Below are 25161 nucleotides of genomic sequence, written 5' to 3' on the forward strand. Positions count from 1 at the left end.
AGGAGATATCATACCCCTAATTAAACAAAGTGATCTTTCCTCTCTAATATTTGTTAAAGACAAGCCTTTGCCTAACAAAAAAAAAAAGATTTTTTGAATATTCATTTTATACATGAACAAGTTTAGAGGAAAACAAAAGATATTTTAAGCTGCTAACAGGGATAGCAAATTTTTATTGGGGAACACAAATATATATTCCAATTACAATGAATGTACTGAACTTTATCTACTTCCAAGACTAGAAAATTAGAGTTAAATAAAAAAAAGAGACTGTTCTTCAAGTTAAGATTACAAGGGAAATAAAACCACTCAAACTGAAACAAAATTAACCAGCTGTCTCTACCTAAAAAGCACTGTGAAACAACAGACTTGCTGTTGTGCAATTCTTCCCTCTGTTGTCAAGCTGTGCAACTACATCACTAACAGTAATGCACAATGAACCTTGTAAATATATTTAATATTGTTGTTTCAAAGACATTCCTTAGGGTTGGGGTTTTCCCATCTTTTAAAAAAAACTGTAGAAAAAACTTATGGAAAAAATTAAATACACACAAAAAATTTAATTGTGGATATAAATGGATGAGCAATTTGTCTACTGTTCAGTGTTCATTCCAAATTAACTCACCTACAGAAGACATTCCCTCAATTCAATAATGGCCTCCTCAGAACTTAGCAGAAAGGATGTGAATCCTACCTTTGAAAATGTAACTTGGTAAACTAGGGAGAAATAGAAGGCGGCACAACTATTTTTCAAATGACAATACATGTTCCCAGCACTGGAGAAAAGAACCACTTTAAGACACGTCCAACCTGCGCTCAAGCCCAAAATATTATTTTTCCATCTGGAAGTTTAGAAATGCTTGCATTTTCCAGAACATGTCAGAGATTAATCAGGTGTCTGAAAAGTGTGGTTTACACCAATGAATGGCAGTAAGATGACCACAAAAAAATTATTTCCTCTGCATTTGGATTTACAAATACAATTGCAAAGTCTGCTTTTATGTGATCAAACTATAATGAAATCTTTTACTATACTAAGCACAGAGATAATTTGCTATTGCTGCAAATCACTTCTCAGAGATTAATGCAACTTGTTTACAGGCCAATTACATTGCCCGCCAGCTGGACAGTATAAGAATGCCCAGTTTTTGTTTTGTTCTTTTAATGTTTTGCTGAGCAGACAAGTGAGCATTCTTTCAAAACCAACTCATGAATTACAAGTAGGAAATTGATACTGGTATTTCAGATAGACTCTGAGTTAAATAAAAAGATAAGATATAAAAATAATTACATATAAAGATAGAACAAATTTTGGGAAAGTAAATTCTGAAGAACTTTGATAGTATGTTGTTTCACATATCTATTTCTTAGTATGTCCCAAATAGTTAAATTGAAACAATAAAACTGCTTTCTAAAGAATGTAACAGACATACATTGTATGGGATGTTACTTGGCCCTTTTTATTATGAATAAGCTGCTATGTACAATTGCCATTCCTTTTCAGAAGTTAGAAAAGGAAAAGAGTATCCTTAACAATATAAAGGTATTAAGCACTCTCACCTCTTGAAGTTATTAAAACGGTCAGAAGACAACATTTTATTTTTAATACTGATTAGCAGTTGGGGAACCATAGCCCCATCCTTCTTTTCTTTTTCAAGAGACACTAAAATTAAACCTCAAAGTCAGATCAACCTCTGTAAAAAAAAGAAAATCAAGTACAATTAAGATGGCAATGACGACAAAGGAAGTGTACTACATATAACATCAGCAGAGAACCAACAAGGAAATAAAACTGTATCTCACAGAACAGTAATATTTGCCGGTATTTATTGCAACACAGCTAGAATACTCTTTGAATATCCTATCCCCCACTGACTTAGAAGGGGGTCAACTGACTCCCACTTCAGGACTGGTGGGAAACAAGACTAGGTAGAAAACCTGTTCTCCATACACAATGTTTTCTCATGCACCTCTTGGTTGCTCATATTCATATCCTTCTGTTAAAATGGCTCCGTGCCATTGCAAGGTGATAAGTCACATTTACGAAGACAATGCCATCCAATAAAACCAGAACTAACATCTCACTTTTAAGAAGCCTCTGCTGCACTGGTGCTGTCCATCTCTTTAGATCAGTCACACCCATTAACGTCTTATGTTCTTTCTTGGTCTCCAAGTTAAAAAGCTCATTATGAATGGCAATTAGAAAATCTGGATTGTCCTTGTCATTAAAAATACTGACTGCGTTCAAAATACATGGGGAAATTAAGAAACAAAGCGATCTAAACTATTTTTAAAAACACAAGCTTCTAGTTTCAAACTAAAAACCCCCACTACCTTATATTCACAGAAATACAAAAAATAAAAAGTTTAGACAATATGTAAGATGTCCTTAAAAGATCCTTTTACTTGTGATCAGAGGGACTGATCAACTGGAAAAATATTGTGGATGAGGTCTCACAAATGCACCTCCCAGAGACACCCAGTGTGGAAGACAATGATGCATCCTACCAGAATAACCAACATAGTTACTTTAGCTATCAAACAAACGGGAGACATCCAAGGATTTGACTTAATATCTCTTCAGCAAAAGAAAATAATCAACTGATATTTTAAAAGAGGTATCTAAACACTTAGCAGCAAACACAGTTTACAGAATTATTTGTTGAAAACTGTAATGGAAATGTAACCCTCCAGCAATCATGGCAAACAAATGCATGAGATAGCTTGGCATGTTTCTGGCAAGCAAAAAAAATAAATGAAAGACTTTAAAAAAAATCTCATAATAAGATATAGCAAAAACCGCACATTTTTAATTGATTCAGATTGTATTAACATCAAGTATAAGAACTGTAATTGTTTTGGGTAGGCTGCTGAGTGCAGTAAGTCCCATGGCTAAAGTGGCCATCTGTCTGACTTGCACACAAGTTGGGTGATGCACAGGAACAGTTACAATTTGAACCTCAGACAAAACTGAACATCACCTTCAGCAAAGAAAGACCGTACAATTCAACAATTTGTTTCTTTTCATGAAATACTGCTGTGCATGTACGAGTGGAACAGTTGAATACACTTGCAATGTTACCAAGATGGATAAATCTGGTATTAAACTAGGGTAAGAGTAGGATTTTCCCAGTCACCTGGTACAGAAATTATAGTAAGTTTGGGTGATCCACCTACTTCCACACTGAATTCTAGAATGCCAACTGTGAAGTCAATCACAGAATTCGAATTCTCTTTTTACTTGTGAGACAAATAATTTACTAACTAATCGCTAAGAACTGTTAAGAATACAAATCAGTGACTAACAGCCCAGAGTTTACTCATACATTATTATCTAGTCAAAGCAAAAATGTTTGTCAATTAAATGAAAACAAATTTGGTATTCATGCTTCAAGGCAGTTGGAAGAGGAGGATAAACCAAAAAGCTAACTACTTACAAATCCCCTAGAAAACATTCTAGAAGACATCATTTTTAAGAGCCCCACCTCTTGCCCTGTAGGAAACAGTTAACTGATTTAACTTAATCCATGCCATAAACGATTTTTAAATTAACTGTCTCATATTTCATCAGTTGTCTTTTTCTAAGTTGAAGTCCTAGTCTTGCTCTCCTTACACTGAAATCTTTGCATAGATTTGGCTGTGGCCTGTCTTGTGCACCTGATTCTCCCACTATTTCACAGTTACCTGTACAATTCTATTTGTATTTTGAACTGCTATTGAACATCAAGCTGATATCACAGAACTACTAAAAGTTTCCAGAACCTGTGCTTAGAATGAAATTGAAATTAAAATTAGCTAAAAACTCCTCCAACTTAAACAATGCATTCACCTTGCACTGTTCATACCTACTTCATGAAAAGCATGGAGTTCCTGTTTTTTACGATTGCTGCGATTTGTGTTAAATTGATGGTTATTTCTTAAGTTTTTTTCCAGTGTGTACTGAATTCCTTGATTTTCCCTCAAGTGATAGGCAACACCTATTTGATTTCATTATCACTAAAAATGCAAAACTGTTCAAAAAATCCACCAGCTATTCAAAATTGATTTAACATTTATTTTAAATACGTCAAGCTTTCATAAGGTGGCCTTCACAATGTCCTTGAAACCATTATTTAGTTCCTACAGCCTCAGTGTTAGGACACATTTACTGAGTCAAGCTGTTTTCCTTCACAGCATGGTACCTTTACTTCAGCTTATGATCCACTCTAATACAGTTCCATTTCCCTTCCCAATGTTTACATTATTCCACTATTAGCAGAATGACAGAAATTCAGTTTAGCTATTACTTCATAAAGGTGTACTTTATCTTTCCTAAGAAACTGGACTCTTGAGTGTATTTCTCTGAATTCTTTCCCATTTAATCAGTATTCTGCTAATATTATACCCAGAAAAGGATGCAATACCTCAGTACAAGAGAGGACACTATTACCTTGTAGCAGGAATAAGTCTCCAGATGTATTGCCTTTCAGCCCAACAGTTTTGACACATCTGTACCTCACAGTACCTTATTCTGCTTCGTATTAGGAGGAAAGCAAGCTGAAATTAAGTGCACACAATGTCCATTCTTACTACGTCACAATTTGAGTTCTATGAATTGTGCTCAGTTTTTATCATTCAATAAATAAAACTAATCTCAGAGATTCTCCCATTTGTACTTTTACTCCTTCTAAGCTTCCTCATATACTATATGGATATAGCGCTTATAGATTTCACAAGTATAAATAAGAAGTAGAGTTTGCAGCAAAATAAAGTATCAGTAAACTTATTTAGTAACAGTAGCTAAAAAAAATCTAAATAGTTTCAGGAGTTACTCATCATACCTGTTATATTCCAGATTAAATTATAATAATTCTAATAGCAAACTAGTTAAGTCTTCCATCTTAGCTAATTCTTTTATGATGCAGAGAATTATTGTTTCCCAAGAGAGCAACCTTCCATCCTACAGCTTCTCATCCTTAGGGAGAAAAAAAATTGCATGATACAGTCATGTACCTGCCTTTTCATCTCATCTGTAAATGGAAAGCTATAGTGTTTGACATGTTAAAGAATGCATGTTTAAATCTTTCGAATTAATGACGGTATTTGTCTTTCAGCTTTTGGAAGGGGGCTTTCAACTCACACCACAGAGGAAATGAAGATAATTATACCGGATCGGCAAAGTTTACACACTGCTTCCCACCTAAAACCTAAAGATTTTTACTCTGCTCTCCATTATCTGTGTATAATACGAGATCTGCTGTGTAAAATCATCTTATGTTAACTGTTCCTTCCAACAAGTTTAAAGTAACATTGAGATAGCTTGTAGTGCTATTGTTAAAAACAATGATTCCACCTTGAAATTAATGGACTTATTGTTTCAGGCTCTACATTATCAATTTTATCACCGCCTGCCTGTGGTTTTCCTTTCTTTGCAATCCCCATGGGTAAGTGCAGTTTTTAGAGTTGACAATCTAAAGAACAGGGAGTCCTGTGGCAGTCACAGGGCACCTGTACCTGCTTTATTGAAGAATGCAGTAGATTACCTTTACAATAACACGCTCATAATAATGATGTTAAGAGGACCATACTAAAATCATGAAATTTTGCCTTCAAATAGTTTCTCGTTTCCTTTTAATTATTTCCCCAGCTAATAATTCAAGGACAAGCACTTACAGATGCAAAAGAATTAGTAATGGAACTTCAGAATTACAAATGAGGTGCTTCCGAGTCAATATTGAAAATACCAGTTTTTCATTTTTCCACTACCCAAGTCACTACCTTCCCCTTGTGGTTTAAGGACAGAATTGCACAGTCGGTTCAACACTTAACTCTTGCACTGACAGTGATGATTAGGACTCTCACACACCTCTTCTGAAAACCACCCTTTCAACATGCCTAAAGTTAGATTCTTTTTGCTTTTTTACTTCAGGACATTTATTTACCATCCAGAGTTGTACTGACAGCAAGTCTCCAGCGGCCAGCCAGCTGTTATCGGACTTCACTTCTGAAGTTCTCTCCATTTCCTATTAGCAGCACCTGAAATCTCACACAAAATCTGGTTTCTCACACAGCAACTTAAAAATCCAGGAGATAAATGTTGAAAAGCCCATTTATCTGCCCTGCAGGCCTCTGTTGTCATTTCTGTGGCTCAGTTAAACATTAAAAACCGTAACTTGCATAAGGCAGCTAATTAAAAAAAGTATTACACAGAATCCCAAGTATAATAATATATAATTAACCTTGACCATATCATTTAAGAGGTTACACATTAAATAGCTCTTTCAAGCTACTGAAACAGACAGGCCTAACAAAGGTTTAACAGGCTCACAGACATACACTAATTCCAAAAAATAACACAAAAAGCTTCATGACCTTCTTGCCAATTTAGTTACCCCAAATGCCTGTGTATCAAAAGTAGATTTACCAACTTCTGAGAAGTATCTACATTAGAAGTATGAGAGAACACAGAGGGATGGAGCTAGACATTACATTCAAGAGAAGTTTTCTAAAACCAGGTGACATCTTTCCTGCATGATTATACTACGTTCTGAGAAACAGCTAAGAGAGGAGGGGTAGAATTAAAAAAAAAACAACACACACAACACAAAAACACCCAAACCCACAAGATATTTCTTATGACACCTTAAAAACTAGCCCAAGCATTCCTTATTCCACTGCATTTTTAGTTTATAGTTTATGAGCTGGTATACAAACATCTGCTAAGACATCCAGTATCTTAAAAGTAAGGGAAGATATCAAACCCTACAATCAGATGCATGCTTTATAATTTCACGCCTCAATTATCAAAAGGCCTAGCTCTTTATTATTCATCGGATGTTTCCTACCTAATTCTAAAATAATTTCAACATTTTTCTTTAAAACATTAAATGATTATAAGCAAAATAGACCTTTAACTACAATTCTGTTTTCAGTAACTTATGCCATCTCATGATCTGATGTCTATTTTTCAAATATGCCACATATAAAAAAAAAGTGGTACACAGTTAAGACAGAGGAGGATATTTCAGGTATTCTTAAGAAACTATGACACAGCTATTTTCAATTCCTGAGCAACAACATATCTTGCATTAAAAATTGTACTATTTTCCTCTCTGTCAGTTCAATTACTAAAAACCAGGAGAGGGTTACTAGCAGTTTCAAAATTGCCTAATTATCCAGTGCAATCCAATCTATGTCTTCAGAATAGTCTCTATGGTCGCAATAGTTCCTTTCTTCATTGGGGGATGAAATTGGTTCACGTGCTCTGAATAACCTAATCACTGCTGCCAATACAGTAACAAACGAAGGGAAAAACCTGCCTTATGAGCTAGAAAAATATTTACAGGCCACACTACTGTAGCAAGAAGCCTTTTAGAGCTATTTTGTAGTATCAGGCAGAACATAAAGCAAACTCAAATATCTATACCCAAGATAAAATAGCTCACAACAATAATTAGGTTACTAAGATACCTTTACTCAACCCTATGATGAAATTTTCAAGAAAGACTGCTTGGGGAAAAATGAAGTCCAAACACCTAATGCTAAAATACTGAGCATATAAACAAAGAGCATAAGAGACATCCACAACACAGTGTAATCATTACAAAAAAAGGCAGCAAAATCAGTCAGAAATATTAAATAATAAAAATATTAGTCTACTGTCATACTAATGCCATAAGTACTTACACATTAAAAACATATTCATTATCTTTCGTGAAATCATTTAAAGGTTTCCTAGTCTGCATTCTATTAAACGAAGCCAACAGCAAAACAACCTTAAAATTTGTTAGCACTAGCTACCCAAATCCAAGATGAATTTTAACATTAAATACACATATCTATTTGTTCAGACGTAAAAATACAGAAGTGTACTAGCACAGTTTATTCTAACAGTATTAAAAACTAAGTAAACCTTAATTCAAAATAAGCATTTCACAATTAAAAAACATCCAAGACAATTACTAAACACAATTCAACAAAAAGGCCCTAGAAAACGATGCTTCCAAATCGTTAATCTTTACATCAGCAATCTTACAATAAACAGGCCCTGAACACATACCGTCAGGGTTTTTGGGATACATTTCTTTCATGAATCTCCAACATTAGCAGCAGCAGCATCACTCACTCCTCTGTTCTTTTCCTCCTAAAATACGTTCCCCAAGAGTCCTTTCAGTGCAATTTTATCAGCATTTCTGAGAGGTCTCTCAGCCACATCCCTACGCACGAGAGGCAGGAGGAATCTCTGCATTTGTAACAATCTATGGCTGCAAAGGAGGGTGGTAGGCAAAGCAACTGTATCATAACCAAAATGCTGAGTTCTATTATCTACTGCACCACACGTACACACACACTGCATCAATGGCCTCAATTCATAACAGCAATCACAATGATGATACATAAAATCTATAGAAAAAGCATGCATTACTCACTGGGTTTTATTCTTTAGCTTCTTCAGCATGTAATTCTTTACGCTTTACAATGTAGTAGGTAGGAAATGAAACATTTTCCCTTTACTCCACTGATGCCGCTGTTTGAATAACATTAGATACCAAGGACAATAGGCAGGATCAGCTCGAACATTAAGAGCAAATATTTAATGGAAGACTGGTTACCCCCGTCTCTCTCTTTCACATCTCTGCCTCATGCATCCAGGCACGGGTGGTACTGGCTCCCTTGAGAGGCTGTAGCTAGCAGCTGAGGCACAAACTAAAACATGGCATGGATGTCAAGGAGCTGATGTCACAAAAACAAGTATTTCTCTGATAAAACTGGCAATTCCATGAGGGAAGTCCTACAAATCGATAGAAATAGTTCAGCTGAACATGCTTTGTTATACAATGCTCTACAGCACCAAGTGTGATAAATCAGACCAAGATCTGTCAGTGTAAATAAACTGAGACTACAATAACTAAGTTATAAAACTGCCAATCAGATACCACGCTTTAGTAACAGGGTATCAGCAAGGCTATCACTTCTGAGCACAGAAGAGGAATACACACCTAAACATTTTAGAAACAACCTTGTTTAATATCAATTCTAAAAGAAAAGCTAATCTACTAAAAGAGTAAAAATATTTGTAAATACAAAAGATCAGCCGAAAAGTCTGCCATTTTTATCAGGAAACACTGTGATAAATTATTCAAGGCTCCAATCCAGTAGATGCTAGAAACGCCTAAGAGAGGTCACATTCAGTATCTGGGAAGAGATGCAAGGTGTTTTAGAAATCCTGCCACCTCACCCACATAGCAGCACTGCCATTCCAGGCTGCGGGGATGGGTTAACAGTCTTGCTAAAGGTAAACGGTACTGCTTCTACAACAGCAGCCGTACATTTATACAGGGAGCTGGGTCTGGCACAAACAAAAAAAAAAGCACAAAAATTCAGGAGCAAAAGGAATACAGAGACAATGCAAGTTCAGATGCTGGAAACTGTGCAAGTTCTATCTTGCAGGCAAGATCGCATCAAAATAAGAAGGTAGGTTCTTCAAGCACAGAAAGAACTTTTCTTAAGGCATACAAATAGAACTGAAATATTAGTCACATGGTTTATTCCATTAATGGATTACATGCATTTATTTCAAGCTTTGCTGGCTGGTACAATCTCAAAACCATATCAATTTCACAAAGGTCCAGGACAGTTAGCAACTATATTATTAGATTTCAACATAAATGCAAAACATTCAGTATGTATTTCTGCACTCTTCTTCCAAAGCACTATTGTTCTGAAGGAACTGGAAGGAAAAACTTACAATTCTACAGAAATTCACCACAAAATATTTGCAATTCAGAAGATCACATACTATCAGAAATAGTCACTCCATGACCTAATACAACCAAGTCTGAGCAACATATTGCAAATGAAATTATTTAGCAATTCAAAAGCCGTGTTTAAAAATTCCACTTCAAACTGTCCGCAGTTCTGTAACAAACTAGAAATCCACACTTCGAGACTGCTAATTTAAGTAGAAGCCCATTTTGGACACAGCAACTAGTTAACTTTTTGTCTCCGGAAATAACTTGAGGCAAATTCATAAGCTCCTTTATAGTGCTAACATGAGGCTCTAGAAAACTGCATATGTAACATTCTTATTTTTTAAAAAGATTTCCAACGAACATAACAAAAGAATTTGAAATATATCAACTATTTTCTGAATAAAGGACAATATTTTAATGCTGTCAAAATAAATAGTCCTTTAAATAAACTCTATCACTAATATCAATAATATTTCCATATAGTCTAGAGTGCAACGCAGGTGTTTGTTGTATGCCTTAAGCTAACAAATAATAATGCTGAATGCATTCGTTCATGCTAAATTAGCAGCCATAAAATTTAATGTCTGTTGTAAAACAATTTGAAAATAGTAACAAATAGGCCACAATACCAGATTTCCATGCAGGCCCCATGGATGCAAAGAGTCAATACGCACTGAATTAATTCATTACGTTATGAGAAACTTGATGACAAATCACTCATTGAGCACATCCTACTAAATAGGTTTTTTAAACAATCAAAGTATGATTCAACATGACCTGTAAAACCATGGAGGGAAAAATACCCTACAGACGCAATAACCAGGTCATCTGAGCCACACTAATCTATGTGCTTCTATAGTTCATCTCATTGCTTAAGATAACTAAAACATTCAGCAAATTAACACAAAAAAACTTTTGTACTAAAATACCTACACTTTTAATGAGATCATTAAATTGCAGTGAACTTCATTATGCTACATCATTTGCACAGATACCCCTTTAAGCAACAGCCTTCTCTCCTCCAGTTAGCTTGCTTTTCTTGACAGTATTCCACATTAGTTTGCTTTGTGTTTTCACAAATAAGGGCAAATAATTCTACTTGGGACTTGCACCAGTCTAAGTTGGTACAACGTATTTCCTCCCTTCCTCTTTAAACAGCTACGACAACAGAAGCAGAGCTAGAGTCAGCTAGTTCTTTCAGTTCTTATACTGGGAAAGCAGAGCGACATGGATGCCCATACGAGCTCACTCCCTACAATTTTCATCCAACAAGTTAGAAGCAACTTAGAAAAAGAATGCAAAATAGCTTTCAGCATGTTGTGAGCCCCAATACTACAGTGATGCCAGACTTGGTTGTTCCATTCTTAGTTGCAGAATTAAAGGGTGAGGCACCCCAAATTTAGAAATTTAAGTAAAATCAACCTTTCTGTCTTCACTGAAAGACAGCTGCTTCACAGAACATGGTCTGGAGACTTATAGTGGAGTATTAACACTTATGTTTACTTCTGGCATAAAAATCTGCCCTGGTAGAGTATTACAAGCATTCTCAGGCTAGCTAATCCCTAAAGTCGTCACTTTCGCTTTTACTGCAATTCTCACAAAAGTCAAAGGCACATAAGACACCAAACTACCCAAAAGTCCTAAAACATCATTCCCAAAACAAAGATTTGGGAAAAGTAGCAAGATATAGGGAAAAACCAAAACTTTTACTGTTGCTAACAATATTTTCTGTAGATACAGAGGTTAGACTTTAGCATGTCAATGCAAACCTGACACCTTTCCAGGGAAGAGATTCAGTTCAGAGCATAACATCCATAACTCAGGTCCCAAAATAAAGCAGTGTTCCTTGTACACAATTCAGATCAACATCACATTTAAACCTACAGAACTAAGAACACTCTTTGCAGAACGACCATGAAACTTGAGCCTGAAAATATTTTCCCATAGATATTTTCAACCTGTTAAGCTAAACTGGAAAGTGAGAGCATAGTAAAACCTATACATTTTCAACATACAGTAAAATATAACCACACAGTCCTCACTTCAATTTTAACTCACAGGCAAACAAGAATTGAAATTAAGTCTTATTTGCTTGCACATGCAGTAGAAGCACATTATGTGATATAGCAAGATGGTCTGATTGCCCATCTCCTTGTTGACACTCGAGCAAAATTGGTAAGAAACCCACTAAGCTATTCTCATAGATAAAGGAAAGTACAGAAAACATTATTAAACAAGGCATGAAAAAAACTCAGGATATATGGAAAATAGTACATTGGAAACAGCTACACAAATGCTTGCTTGGCTCACCCTAAAAAAAGGGAAGACCACACAGACATCATTTTCCAGAAGAAAAAAAAAAAAGTGTCTCAAAGAAAATAATTTATTTAACACTTCTAATCAGCATAGGAAACAGTCTTCATTCATCATTTTTTTCTAGAAGAAAAAAAAGTGTCTCAAAGAAAATAATTTAACACTTCTAATCAGCATAGGAAACAGTCTTCATTTTCTCTAATTGGCTGAACAATGACAGCAGATAGTGTTGCACATTTACTCCTTTTTTTCTTTCTATAAAACAACTTTAACAACATGGAAACTTGTCTGCTTTTCACATCTAACTGCTAACCTACTGTAGTTCCTATGTAAAAAATATTATTTAAACTGCAATATTTTGGTATTTATTCCATCTCACTCCATCTTCTAGATTTCAGTAAAAGTTCTCAATAGATCAATTATTAGTATATTAGTATTATTTCTCTGGTTAAAAATATTACTCACAACTATTGACCACTGCACTACACTAGCCAGCCTGTCAGCGTAGATCCTAGGCAACTAAGTAGTGTTCTCCTAGTATGCATTACTTGCTTCTATCAGCAATTAATTTTATCTGCTCTTTTATCTTCCAAAGAGAAGAGCAAAGGTCCTTGAATTCTTCAGTTCACCTTTACTCCTACTACTGTGACTAGTCAAGCATCATCTAGTAACAGTCACCCAATTACTCACATTCAAAGATATGAACTAATACACTGATGACATCCCTCCATAATGAAAAGTGACTATACAGCTATTTAATCCTTTTATCCCTGTGCAGTTTAAGTTATTGAAATACAGGTAAACCATATCAATCATGTATCCTTCCTCTGGAGGTTTATCTACCTTTCACAGGATTTTTTTTAGGGACTAATAACCTTTTTATAAAAAAAGACCGTATCTCCCTCATCTTCAGCAAATCACTTCCTTTCCTTGCAAGTTAAAAACCTAAAAGAACCACAAAAGCAAAGGATCACATTTAAATATGCATCTAAAATTCTGATGGCTACTAATAGATCAGCTACTGGAAACCAGTGTTAATCCTCAGAAACATTAAAACAGTACTACAATGTTGGTTTATGTAATTTCTCTGTTGATGAAGTTTCAAACACTTTGCATTCTATTAAGAAACCACAAAACACATATACATGAATGTAACACTAGATTACGAAAATCTTTCAATATATTTCTTTTGCATGTGACTGAAAAAATTAAGCTAACACTTGATATTTTAGTACTCACTGTCTTCTCCTGGACAAGGCATGCCGGGTTTCTCTGGAATACTTGGGAAAACTAAAACAAAAACATTAGATTTTTAAGTGAAAAGATTCTCAGTAGTACTTTTTCCTTGATTCTTGAATACATTTACACAAAGACAGTTTCTGGAAGCCTTTAAATAATTCTGAGAAATGACATAATCAAAATTTGGTTCCATACTGGCAAGATCTTATACTTGACTACAGCACTAACAAATCTGTGCAATTTAGAATGTGAAGCCCCCTCAAAGCCTACTGTATAGTTTCAGCTTTGGGCTGCACACTCAAAAGAACACTTCCTTCTTACATCAAACTACACGGCACCAGCTACATAAAGAAGAATGTTATTTGATGGGCAAAAGAGTTGTTCCAATCTCATATTTAAGAATCTGTTAGGATTATCAACAAATGCATACGGGTTCTTGAACTGGTAATACTTGCCATGAATAATCAGTCCTTCATCTCTGTTCTGACAATACAAACGGAAGGCTTCTTCCAGTTCCATCTGAGATGAGATGGTACATGGGTCACCTAACAAAAAAGCAATACATAAGCAAATTTATGACTGAAGAATTAAGTGGAGAATTTCAGTTAGTCAGTAAGAAATGTACCAGCCTCCAGGACTGCTTTTCTTTCAGTCATTTGATATTAAGCTGGCATTTTCACCAAAGCCAAAATACATCAACACGACGTTTTTTTCCTTCTAATTTTATCAAAACTGAGTAGATAGAAATATACTATGTTGGTTTGCAAGGGGACAACAAAATACAAAAGTGAATAAGTATGCTTAAAGATCTATAACACACAGAAGGAAAAAAGCAAGACCACTTCCTAGTAACCTGAAAAATTAAGTTTAATTAAAAATTAATTTACCCTTTGTTAAAAGGCCCATTATCTTAATACCTTAACTTCATTGACTGCAGAACCATGTTATAACTTAAAAGTTATGAAGGTACGCATAGATTCTAGTTGAGTCTCTCTTGCTAGACTGACAAAAAAGCAATCTATGATTTAAAAAAGTAAAAAATCAGATATACAAATAGAAGTTACGGGTGGGATACAAATATACCAACACTGACTTAGAGATACAATTAATGTAAAATTAATTTCTCTAAGTCTCTAAAGTTTTCAAGGTTTGCTTGTATGTTTTGAGGAAAATAGTTTCACACTTTTTTCTTTTAACTTAGATTTATAAGCAGCAGAAAAGTAAATACAAGGAAAAAAAATAATCAGGAACCCTGCCTCTCCACAATCTTCTCTCTTTCAGAAAAAGATATATCAAGCCTTAGTTTCTATGACTTTGTCTTTTGTACCCACATTCTTTAGTAGCAGATTCAACAAACAGATCTTTTAAAAGTTCCCAAAGAGGCAACATGCCAGCTTCAATTTAAAGCATATTCTCAAGAACCTAACTACTAAAATAGACAAAACAGAAAACCCCACACACCCCAAACTACAAGATATCGTTCAGGCTGAAATTCACAGGGAAAAGAATAAAATAAATGGAGACATGAGCATTACTGCACACTAAAGCCTGGGCTCAAGTGCCATGCCTTATCCACACCTTATTACCATTTCTCTCTGACATATACCATTAGCTTTATATTAATAAAATATGAAAAAAAAATGAAAGTATCCAGTCAGGTAAGAACACCCCAAAAACATTATTAACTAGTAATAATTGGAAGACTAAAAACTACCTGTGGTATAGACATTAGCCTTTAAGCTATTTAAAGCTTCCATTTCTCTGAAGCTCTGAAGGAGAGACAGCCCATAGATGGCTCTTCTCAGCAAACAGAACAGGTTCTAATATGATTTGGAAGTAACGATATGACACATTGGTGACGTTCCATAAAAACCCCACTCAATTAATTTGTTGATGCCAGAGAAACAAAGCACTGGAAAAGCTTCTTGGGAGAACTGGAAGTTAAGCCAAAACACACGTACTACTGAGACCTGTATTTCAGGAGATGACCTTTCCAAGGTACAAATCCTTATCAGTTTAAAGTGAGGACATTTTTATTTAATGTTAAACATATGAATAGGAAGACAATAGAGGAATACCTCTCTGGTAGGCAGAAATACCGTTTCAACAGCCCATAACATCTAGATCAGTGGTCTCCAAACTTTTGACAGCACACCCCATCGTTAAAGTTTCTTGAGTACAAACCATCAATATGTATATTTATAAATTATGTATGTTATAAAAACATACACAAAAAAATTTAAAAGGATGCAATAAATATTTTTTAAATGAAAATATTTTAATGGCACAAAAACCTCAAAATATTAAAAATTAAAAAGATTTTTAATGAGGGCTACGTGATTAAACATATTTCATGATTTTGAAAATCTTGGTTTAACATCTCACGATACATTGCTTCAAAGGTCTGGTTCTAAGCTCAGTTTATTTCAATACTTGGTTTTAACAGTGTCATAGCTAAGAAAAGATACCTCAAAGATACGTAGATCCAAATGAAAGAAGTGCAACGTTGGCTACACTTACGAAATCATAATACTCACTCTTCAATCCCAGCCACCATTTATGCAAAGGTTTTGCTGGCATTCAGCTAGTAAATTTTCATCTTCCCTGATGTCAATCAGCTGTTCTTGCAAACTAATCTGAAAGCATTGCATTTTTTAACTAATAAGTTCAAAACCCACTGAAACTGTTTGGAAGACTTTTAACAGGTTAGAAAATTCCATTTCCAAGTTTAAGTGTACTGATGGAACAACAGAACTATCTCCAATAGTCACTTTCAAAATGCTGTCTCGATATAGCAAAGCTCCTTTTGAAAAAGCAGTTACTTTCTCAGTCATTGGGATTAAGCAGGTTTTTTTTTGAAAAATAAGTGCTAGGTAGCATACTACTGACAGTCACTTGTCATCACAGGTAACGTCCACATATTTGGAACATTTATCTTTTTTGCGAAAGAAAAATGCATAACTCATCTTTAATGACTCTTTTAAGCACTTTGCTGCAAGATAACCAGCTAACCTCTGCGAGGTACAAAAGTTTCATGGTCACTGCCCAGCTTATTACTAAGTATTGTAAACATTGTGCTATCTAAAGTTCTTGGGTTTATAAAATTAATCACATTGATGACATCCTGTAGTACTCCGTGCGCTTCCGGCTCCAACTTCTCTGCTGCAATAGCTTGTCTACGAACGATGCAGTGGATGAACTTCACATGCGGTGCGCTTCCTGCAACCTTACCCCAGAATCCTCTTTTTTTATTCCAGTCAAATCAGTCTTTCCATCAGTGGATACTTAGACAGTTTTTCCATAACACATTGTTTTTATTAAAGTCATTTACTGCTGAGACTGTATCTTTCCAGTACATCTTTCTTTCCTTCAGTGACTCACAAAAAACTACATCTTCACATATCCCATTACTGAAACAGAATCCAGCAAACACCCTAAGCTGAGACATGTTAGAAACATCTGTACTTTCATCCAACCACACAGTAAGCTTCCTACACTGCATAATTTGTTTTAATTCTTGTTCCTTCAAACCTTCAGCAATATCTTCTATGCATCTCCCAACAGCATCTTCTGACAGAGGAATGCATTTCAGTTTGTTCCCATCTTGTTTTCTGTATATTATTCCAGCCATTTCTACCATGACAGGAAGAACAAGTGTTTCCCCAACGGTATGTGGCTTTTTGTCTTCTGCTATTAAGTAAGAAGACTCAAAACTAGCTTCTAAAAATGTAATGAAGTTTAGTGAAGTTTTGTAAAGCATCAAATTGAGTATCACAAAACTTAAAAACGAAATGTCCAGAACAAGGCAAACATCTACTCTTTTTTTTTTCCTCTGATGTTTTAAATGTCTTGCTAATCATGATGGCTTCATACCATCATTATCTATTATCTCAAAACACAATACAGTTAGGGTGAGGTTCATCCTTTAAAGTAGTGAATGTAAATATGTATTTCAAATACTTCTGATAATTTTTGAATCTTTTTGACTTAGTTAAAACTAGGTAATTAATCCATAAATCCACTTAACCAGACACACGTAAACTGCAGTACATCACAATACATTGAAAGCAAGCAAATGAGCAAGGGTGTCACTCTCAACCCTTGCAACTTTGTGGAACACCCACTCTTCCCACAGCACACCTTGCCCACCATATGTGACGTGACCATAAGATACATGGGCCACGTGATGACACCGGTGTCAATCCACACATTAAATCAAGTAAAGCTTGATTATTTTCTTAAAAATATGTTTTTTTTAAAAAAAAAGCACCCCAGGGGGCATCTATCCCTCTTTGAAGGCCACTGCTCTGGATGATCTATAAATATTGCAATAATGCAACATGAAAGACATAAGCATTATTTGTACTGCAAAGCAACAATCCATATTCCTCGTATGTTTATGGGGTTTTATTACCAGTTATTCATAGTTCAAACATTTTAGATCTTGCCAAAACCAGAGAAACATTAAAAAAAGCCCAACAGAAAATTCATTTTCTTCAGCTCTTTGGTAGGTTTTTTTTATTCATTAATCCATCAGCAATTGTTTGCTTTAAGTTAGTTCAAAGAGAACATTTGTTTGTGCAGTCAGTCAAATGAACTTAAATTACATGTGGCAGTAAGTGGAAACATTCGCTCATATGCAGAAGTAGCATAACTCATAAAACTTGTGAGGATTGAAGGCAGCCGGAACAGCAGATTGGTTGAAACTTAACAACTTAGAATCAGGAATTAAAAAAAAAGGTTGTACAGGTATGTATTTAACCAAGACAAGAAGAAAAATACTTATTAGAACTGCAATTAAAAAAAAAAACCAACTGTTGTTTTAATTTAAGTAAACCCCAAAAAGCCAATGCAACAGATATCCAAACCAAGAAATAGTTAACAGGAATCACATCTTAAAACCCTCCAACTCAAAACTCATGAGGTTTTGTTGTTTCCTACAGTTATCTTCCTTTTATTCACAGTCACACAGTTCAAATAGCTAAGCACATGAAATGTAATTACTCTCCATGCACTTCTGATAGGTTACTTTTTATTAGACTGCCATGAAACTGAGGGTTAGGAAACTGAAGTTAGTACAGTTGCCTCTGTCTTTCTTGGTAATCAGAAGAGAAAGAGTAAACTTCAAAAGTAATTGATACTACTTCTTGGTATCTTAAGAGGACTGAATCTTCTTTGACTACAGGCTACCTCCTTGCTCAATCACTATTTTGAAATTTCATTCACCCACCAAATGATGCTACCCAGCAAAGACAGCGGTATAGGCTATTATTAAAAAAACAAAACACAATTACAAATGTTAGCCAAACCAATTTAGTATTTTTTCATCTTTCTCCATTTAGATCTATGAGTTCTGCTGCAGATCACTGCTTTGGCAAGGTGCAACAGGAAAATAAGTGACCATCTGTGCACTTGTATAATTGCATGGTAGCTGTTCTCAACCTACAAGGTCAAGAGTTCTGCCCATCATGCAATACAGATGTGCTACACCCCTGTTAAATCATAAGCAGACACGTACATTGCCAAAGGAAGCAAAATAAATAGCACTGCAATTCTACAGGTAAATTAATAAACTTCATATTGAACAAACATTCAAGAGATAAATCACAGTTCAGAAAATGCAAATGCAGGTGACAGGGTTAAAAACATCAAAAAGTGATCTCACCAAGAATTTGAAATTAAGAATTTTGAGGGGTACAGCATTAGGCCTACAGAAGTCTGAAATTAAAACAAACTTTGCATTCAGCATAGAAGTATGGAATAGTAAAATACTAAAGTTCTACAGAGCCTTCACTTCTGTAGAAGTGAATTCAAGTGCTGCTGCAATCAACCTTGAAGTTTTGAGGCTCATTTCTCCAAGCTCCCCGCTTTATAAGGCAGGTTATGTACCCTGCTATTTAGAAACGAAAAGTAACTCAATATGAAACTTGTTTATACAAGTTTCCTCAATTCCCCTTCTTTGTACCACAATGAACAATAAACCCAAGAATGCCTAGGTAGTATTTCAGTGCAATACCTTCATCATCAATCCACTTGAGGGTAATTGGCTGTTCCTGTTGTAAATTACACATCTCATGCACTTCATCACACAGCTCATCATAGCTCATTGATGCATCCAAGTTTGTTATCAGGATGTCCCTGCATAAGATGAAAACACAAGTTTTTATCAGAAAAATATCTGCATTAGCCTGCATATTCCTATAATTCAATCTATGGACTCTAAGCTGCAAAATCATACTTACAGAATCAGCATTGCTCATATAAAATGTTCCCACTAATGTAAATTAGTTGCCAGAAGTCAACAGGATTACATCTTACAGTGTTTAACTTTTTAAAAAACTACTTTAGTATGGGGAAATTAACTGTATAATGATCTGTCTTTAATTCATGTTTACTTGGGTGAGTCAAGTTCCCTTATTATAACTATCAGCATTTGAAGTGTCATAAAAACACCACAATATTTTGTAAGAATTAAATTTTATCCAGGTATTTCTTCATCAGGAGATAAGTAAAACCTCAATTATTGTAAAATCCTTTTAAAATGCAGGTTTTTCCTCACACCCACTATAACATTAGAGAGAAAGCTTTGATTAGGTGAATTCCCAAAAGATATTACAAGAAAATTCAGATAAAATCTTACTGAAATTCTGCACCTTGTGCTCTACCTTTATAGTGTTTTGAGAACATGAACCCAATACTGAACTCTACTAATGTAAACCATACGGTATGCTCAGGCATTTGTGCAAATAGCTGTTGATATAATGCAAGCCCACACAGTACTGTCAAAGTGGGACAAAGATTAAAAGAAAAAAAAAAGATTATGCAAAACAAAATCTGAGGACACAAACTAGATTCTCTTGTTTTCTAAATACTTTTCAAATGACAGACTCAAGGAAATCACCGGATTAAACAAGTGCAGGAAGAAAGAGGAGATGTACTTAAGTCATTTCACTGCTTTCAAAACCTTCTAGGGGATAATTAGGAAACAGTTTTGTAGTTAATGGCTACTGGCATATGTAATTCTTTCCCCTCTTAGTTTAATAGAGTAAATATATCAGAAGCTTCCCAACACGACTGAGATAGTTTGGCTATTTCCATACCGTGTGACAAGTCATTTTAGAAAACATGTTATATTACATATTTTGCCTACTTATATCTTTCAACCAGAAGCCAAAAGGTACTACAGTAAGTAGTAACTAAGAACCTTAAATTCTGACTTACATTTTAAATGATATGCACTAATAACTTCGCATTTTGCCTCTGCTGAGAAAAATTACAAGCCAAGCTCCAAGTCATTTTAAAGAACTGTACTAAGTTTCAAATTCAGATTAAAAGAACTACTACCTTTTCAAGTGTACCTTTAACCTACAATTTGTAAAGTTCTCAATGAACAGCAACTTAATAATTCTTCATAATAACAATGGGAAAAGAAATATGTACGCTAACTGCCATCCCTATTATTGTACAATACTGAGAGCTATCAGGAGAGGTTGAGTTTAAGACTGTCTCCCTGTCAAAAAAGTTGTATTTTATGCACTTACGAAAGTAAGAGACCTTGCACCAACACAAAGTCACTAACAAATGCAGCTCATTACTTAATGCGCTGCCGCTGCAAGCTACTCGTGAAATCAAGCAGCTATAGATCTGCAGTAACTCCGAACAATCTCACGCTTTCACAAGCATCTAAATAAAAACTGAAACTACGCAGTAAGACAATACTCTACCATGCACACTACAGACTCCAACTAAAGTCGACAAACACTAATCAGCCTTAAATTGTTAAATTACTCTAACAGGCGGCACTAACATTCTACAGGTAAATTAATAAACTTCATATTGGACAAAACACAGCTGAAATATGCTTAACAGCACTTACTGCAGATGCAAACATTAAGGATATTTATACAAATTATCATTATCTCAATGATGTCCACGTTCCTTTGAGATTTACTGTGTTGAATCCTACTGTCTGCGTAATCACATTAGGCAATGAGGGCACAGATAAACAAAAATCATTCGTCATTTAACACTAAAGAATCCCACAGGACATTTTTTTTGTCAGGTATCTGAAACTGTATACTACCAAGTAACATGAAGAACTAAAGACCAGAAGTTATGTATGAGCAGCACGAGAATCATTCACATTAACAGATTATGTGTCGCCACTTAGAACCAAGGCAACATACAGCAAACAATACTGCATCACCACTCTATTTAAATGAGGTGACCTCAAGTAACCAGGTATAAACCAGATAAACTAAGTAACTGAAATAACGAAATGAGAGTTACACAAATTTACTTTCTTCTGCAATCTACTTACGCAGTTATTTATACTATGCTATGTTAGGAACTCTGTCACACCCAGAAACACGAATACCTAAGATACTAAGACTCCACAGAGATCGACTGCACATTCACACGTTTGAGAACTTCCTCATACTTAGATTTTTAACTGGGATTTCAAAATGATACATTGTACTATTAATTTTTTACCAGCTACCTCAATGAGCTTGCCCTTAATTCTAAAGTTGTCCAGCATCAATGATTTCCTGCAGTTTGTCAAACTTGTTCAAAAGATGAATGTAGTGCCTTAATGAAGATACTACAATAATCAGTTATACAGTCTATAATGCCAAAAACAGTCATCTCTCACTCACAGAATTTGATCAGTAGGACAAAACCAAAATTCATTGAGTTCGGAACTCTTGTTGTGTAAATCAAGATAGTATAGAGTTCACAGCTAATAGAAATTACTGAATATAGTGTCACAGGAGAAACTACAGTAGTAGTTTATCGTAAAACATCATAATAATCACACATGAATTCTAATAATGACACAAGTATTATCACCTCCTCCATTTCTGTGCAGACAGGTTCCACAGACACACTCCTTTCACTTTATATGTGCCAGCAAGCTATCCCAAATAGTTCACACCAAGTTCTATTCGTGTTTCTAGTGCCTTCCCTTACAGAGCTAAGGCAGCTCTCCTATTGCTGTTTCAGAGAAGCAGGCATATCCATGCACCTTGGAGAAGTGCATCACACAAGTATTCGAAGTTCAGATGTTCTTTTCAACTTCAGCCTCTGTATGATAAGATTCAGAGGTGTAGGATAAAACTTTCAAGCAGAAAATAATAATTAGCATTAGCAAACATACGGTATAAATCTTTCACCCAGAGATCATAAAGCTGTTTACAAGCATCCATTAAATAACCAAAACAAAACCATGCTGCAGACTAACAATAACAAAACCCAATTGATCTGCTGTTTATTTCCTGAGCAGCACTAACAATGAACCACTGCATGCAGTTCCATTTACTTTCATACATGGATTTCTTGTAAAGTAAATTTTACTTCAAGCAAAGTAGCAAATTTCTGTATTTTGTGAAGAGATAAGTTTTGACATGAATTCTCAACATTAAAAGCTTATCTATGTTTTTACCAAGCAGATTTTCACATGAAAATTTAACCGGTAGACAAACAAACTGTAAGTTAACAGATTCTACTAGATTTTCAATTTACACATGGCAAAATGAAGACATAAAAATCGAATGACTAGACATAAGGAAAGAATTCAAGTCAGTAGCACAGCTAGAAATTTAATCCAGCTAAAGTGATACCGGATACACTTTCATACTAATTTACAAGAAAACTGGCATTTACCAAATCAATACAATTGCTCCAAAATTCTAAACTCAGGACCTCAAGCTACTGGGCATCAATCTGGCAGATAAGTTTAACAAGAAAGCATTTTGTTTTCAATAAAGTTTGGTGGAGTGACTTTCATAACTACATTACATTTAATTCAAGATAACCTTTTTCTACACCACAATACAAGAACCACCACAGTAGTAGCAACATTTACTTATTTAGCAGTAAAACATCAGAAAAGATGACTCAGGTCACTTAACTGCCAGTAAGTTCAGTCTAAATACTTCAAATCAAGGTTAAGGATTTCTTTAGGCCAAATATTTAACTCCTCAAATGACTTAAACTTAGGCCTTGGAGGGCAACAAGAGAGAACAAAGCAACATTAATTTACAAGCTCCTCATAGTGGCAGCAAACCAATTACATTAAACATGTCTGAAAAACCAAATTTCACATTGAAATAGTAAAATCTTCCTGACTCTACTGACAAATGACTGAAGTCATAAAGGACTGACTTTTTTTTTTTATAATTATTGTCTTAAATCAGAGCTGCAAAAAATAAGCATTGTGAAGATAATTGAAGCAGCTGTGTCAACATCTCATTGCTCTTCAAGCTGCATTAGTCAAATTACTGGGAGGGGAGCAGGGCAATCAGCTGTAAAAAAATTAAAGGGCAAACTATAGAAGACTTTACTTTCAGTATTTATTCACAACAGGAAAACAAAGATCGTGGGTTTGATTTATAAAACCGAGTCTTCAAGCAGCTTGCATAGGTTCCACCTAAAGTTACCGATAACTTGCGATCTAAGCAAAATTCCCTCATTCCTCATTTTTACCTAATAATTCCAATAATAATTCTTCCTAAAATTTCTGTAAGACCAGTAAAAAAAGGACAAAACCAATGGCACTCACTTACTATTTCAAAGACTTGCATATCTATCGACAAAGAAACACCTCCTCTAATTTTCCAAAAGAGAAAGTGCTGTAAGTTGAAATAGTATCTAAAACTCTCCACTACAAAAGGACTCTCATTAAACATTACCTGTTTTGTCCCAAGGAGCACAGAGTCACAAACTGACATCTGTAAGTGGAACCCTGTACTTCCTAGTCTCCTGCTAATTTCAGTAGCAACTTGCAGAGTACATTATGTAAGATTTATCATATCTTTACTATAAAGTAGATACAATAAAATGTAGTAACTGCATCTGGATGCAAGAGATGGACCTATACCTGTCTGTGACCTTGAACACTTGTAACAAAACAGAAATCAATAATAAATCAACCCAGAATAACCGTATGCTGGTTTCGCACATTTTTCCTGCTTGTAAGAAAAGAATGAACTATCAACTCCTTCCTACAATCAACATGCTGGAGGAGTCTGGATGGTATTTTAATAGCCCTGAAGTCTACCTACGTGATCTGACATTAATTACAAATCCAACAACACCCTAGTTACTCTATCACTAGGTCAGACTATGAACTCCTGCTCAATATGCTTCAAAATTAGACAAGACACAATATAGAGGAGAGAACATGCTGACTTACCCACTGTAGTGTGTTTTTACTCTGATGAAGTCTTTGTTCAAATCAATTTTTGAGCCCATTCTGCTAGGCATGGTCTGTATTTAACAGTCTAAAAGAAATTATAAATATGTAGAAATAAGTTCATTCAAGACAGATAATCCATTTAATTCTGAAGTGAACAGCTTCACATGTGAAATGTGCATTTCTTCTCCAGATGATTTTCAATCCAGCTGCATAGAAAGAAAACCAGAATACGGATGAATATACACACACTCTACTAAACAAATAAGTTGTGTCAAATTTTATAAACACAAACAGCTTTAGATAGAACAGCAAGAAATCAAAAGGAAAATATACAAGACCATAGACCAGCAGAGAAATTAAGTGAGATCAGTTAAAAATACCCTGGACAGTTTAGTCTTATAGAAATAGCTCAAGCATTTAAGAATGCTTTTTAATAAAACATCCAACAGTTCCTTCTTGGCCAAAAATACTCCAATCTTTCCTTCTTCAGCAACACAGCTTCTGGCTCTTTTCTTCCAAGGAGTATTTTAATCCAAAATAGTTTTTATATACATGGAAGAATGGTATCAATTAATGTTGACTACAAATTTACCCAAGAAAAGCAGATGAGGAACTCCAAAGGCCACTTTAAGTTACCTTTACGACTGACAAACATCCTGTTTATTCAAAATCACCACCACC

At 35.0% G+C, this 25161-nt stretch overlaps 1 protein-coding gene across 2 annotated transcripts in view; it reads right to left on the minus strand.

Moving 5' to 3' along the window:
- Positions 1 to 24548, minus strand: part of PRKCZ (protein kinase C, zeta) — a 65739-nt gene extending 41191 nt beyond the window's left edge. For both annotated transcript variants that reach the window (XM_009709739.1, XM_009709738.1), the window contains exons 1-4: positions 24478 to 24548; positions 19300 to 19421; positions 13739 to 13828; positions 13284 to 13334 (exon numbers count right to left, since the gene is read on the minus strand). In XM_009709739.1, the coding sequence (XP_009708041.1) occupies positions 13284 to 13334; positions 13739 to 13828; positions 19300 to 19421; positions 24478 to 24548 (334 nt within the window). The remainder of the gene's footprint in view (positions 1 to 13283; positions 13335 to 13738; positions 13829 to 19299; positions 19422 to 24477) is intronic.
- Positions 24549 to 25161: the final 613 nt, after the last annotated feature.

Source organism: Cariama cristata, unplaced genomic scaffold (assembly GCF_000690535.1).
Source record: "Cariama cristata isolate BGI_N322 unplaced genomic scaffold, ASM69053v1 scaffold2721, whole genome shotgun sequence".
NCBI lineage: Eukaryota > Metazoa > Chordata > Aves > Cariamiformes > Cariamidae > Cariama > Cariama cristata.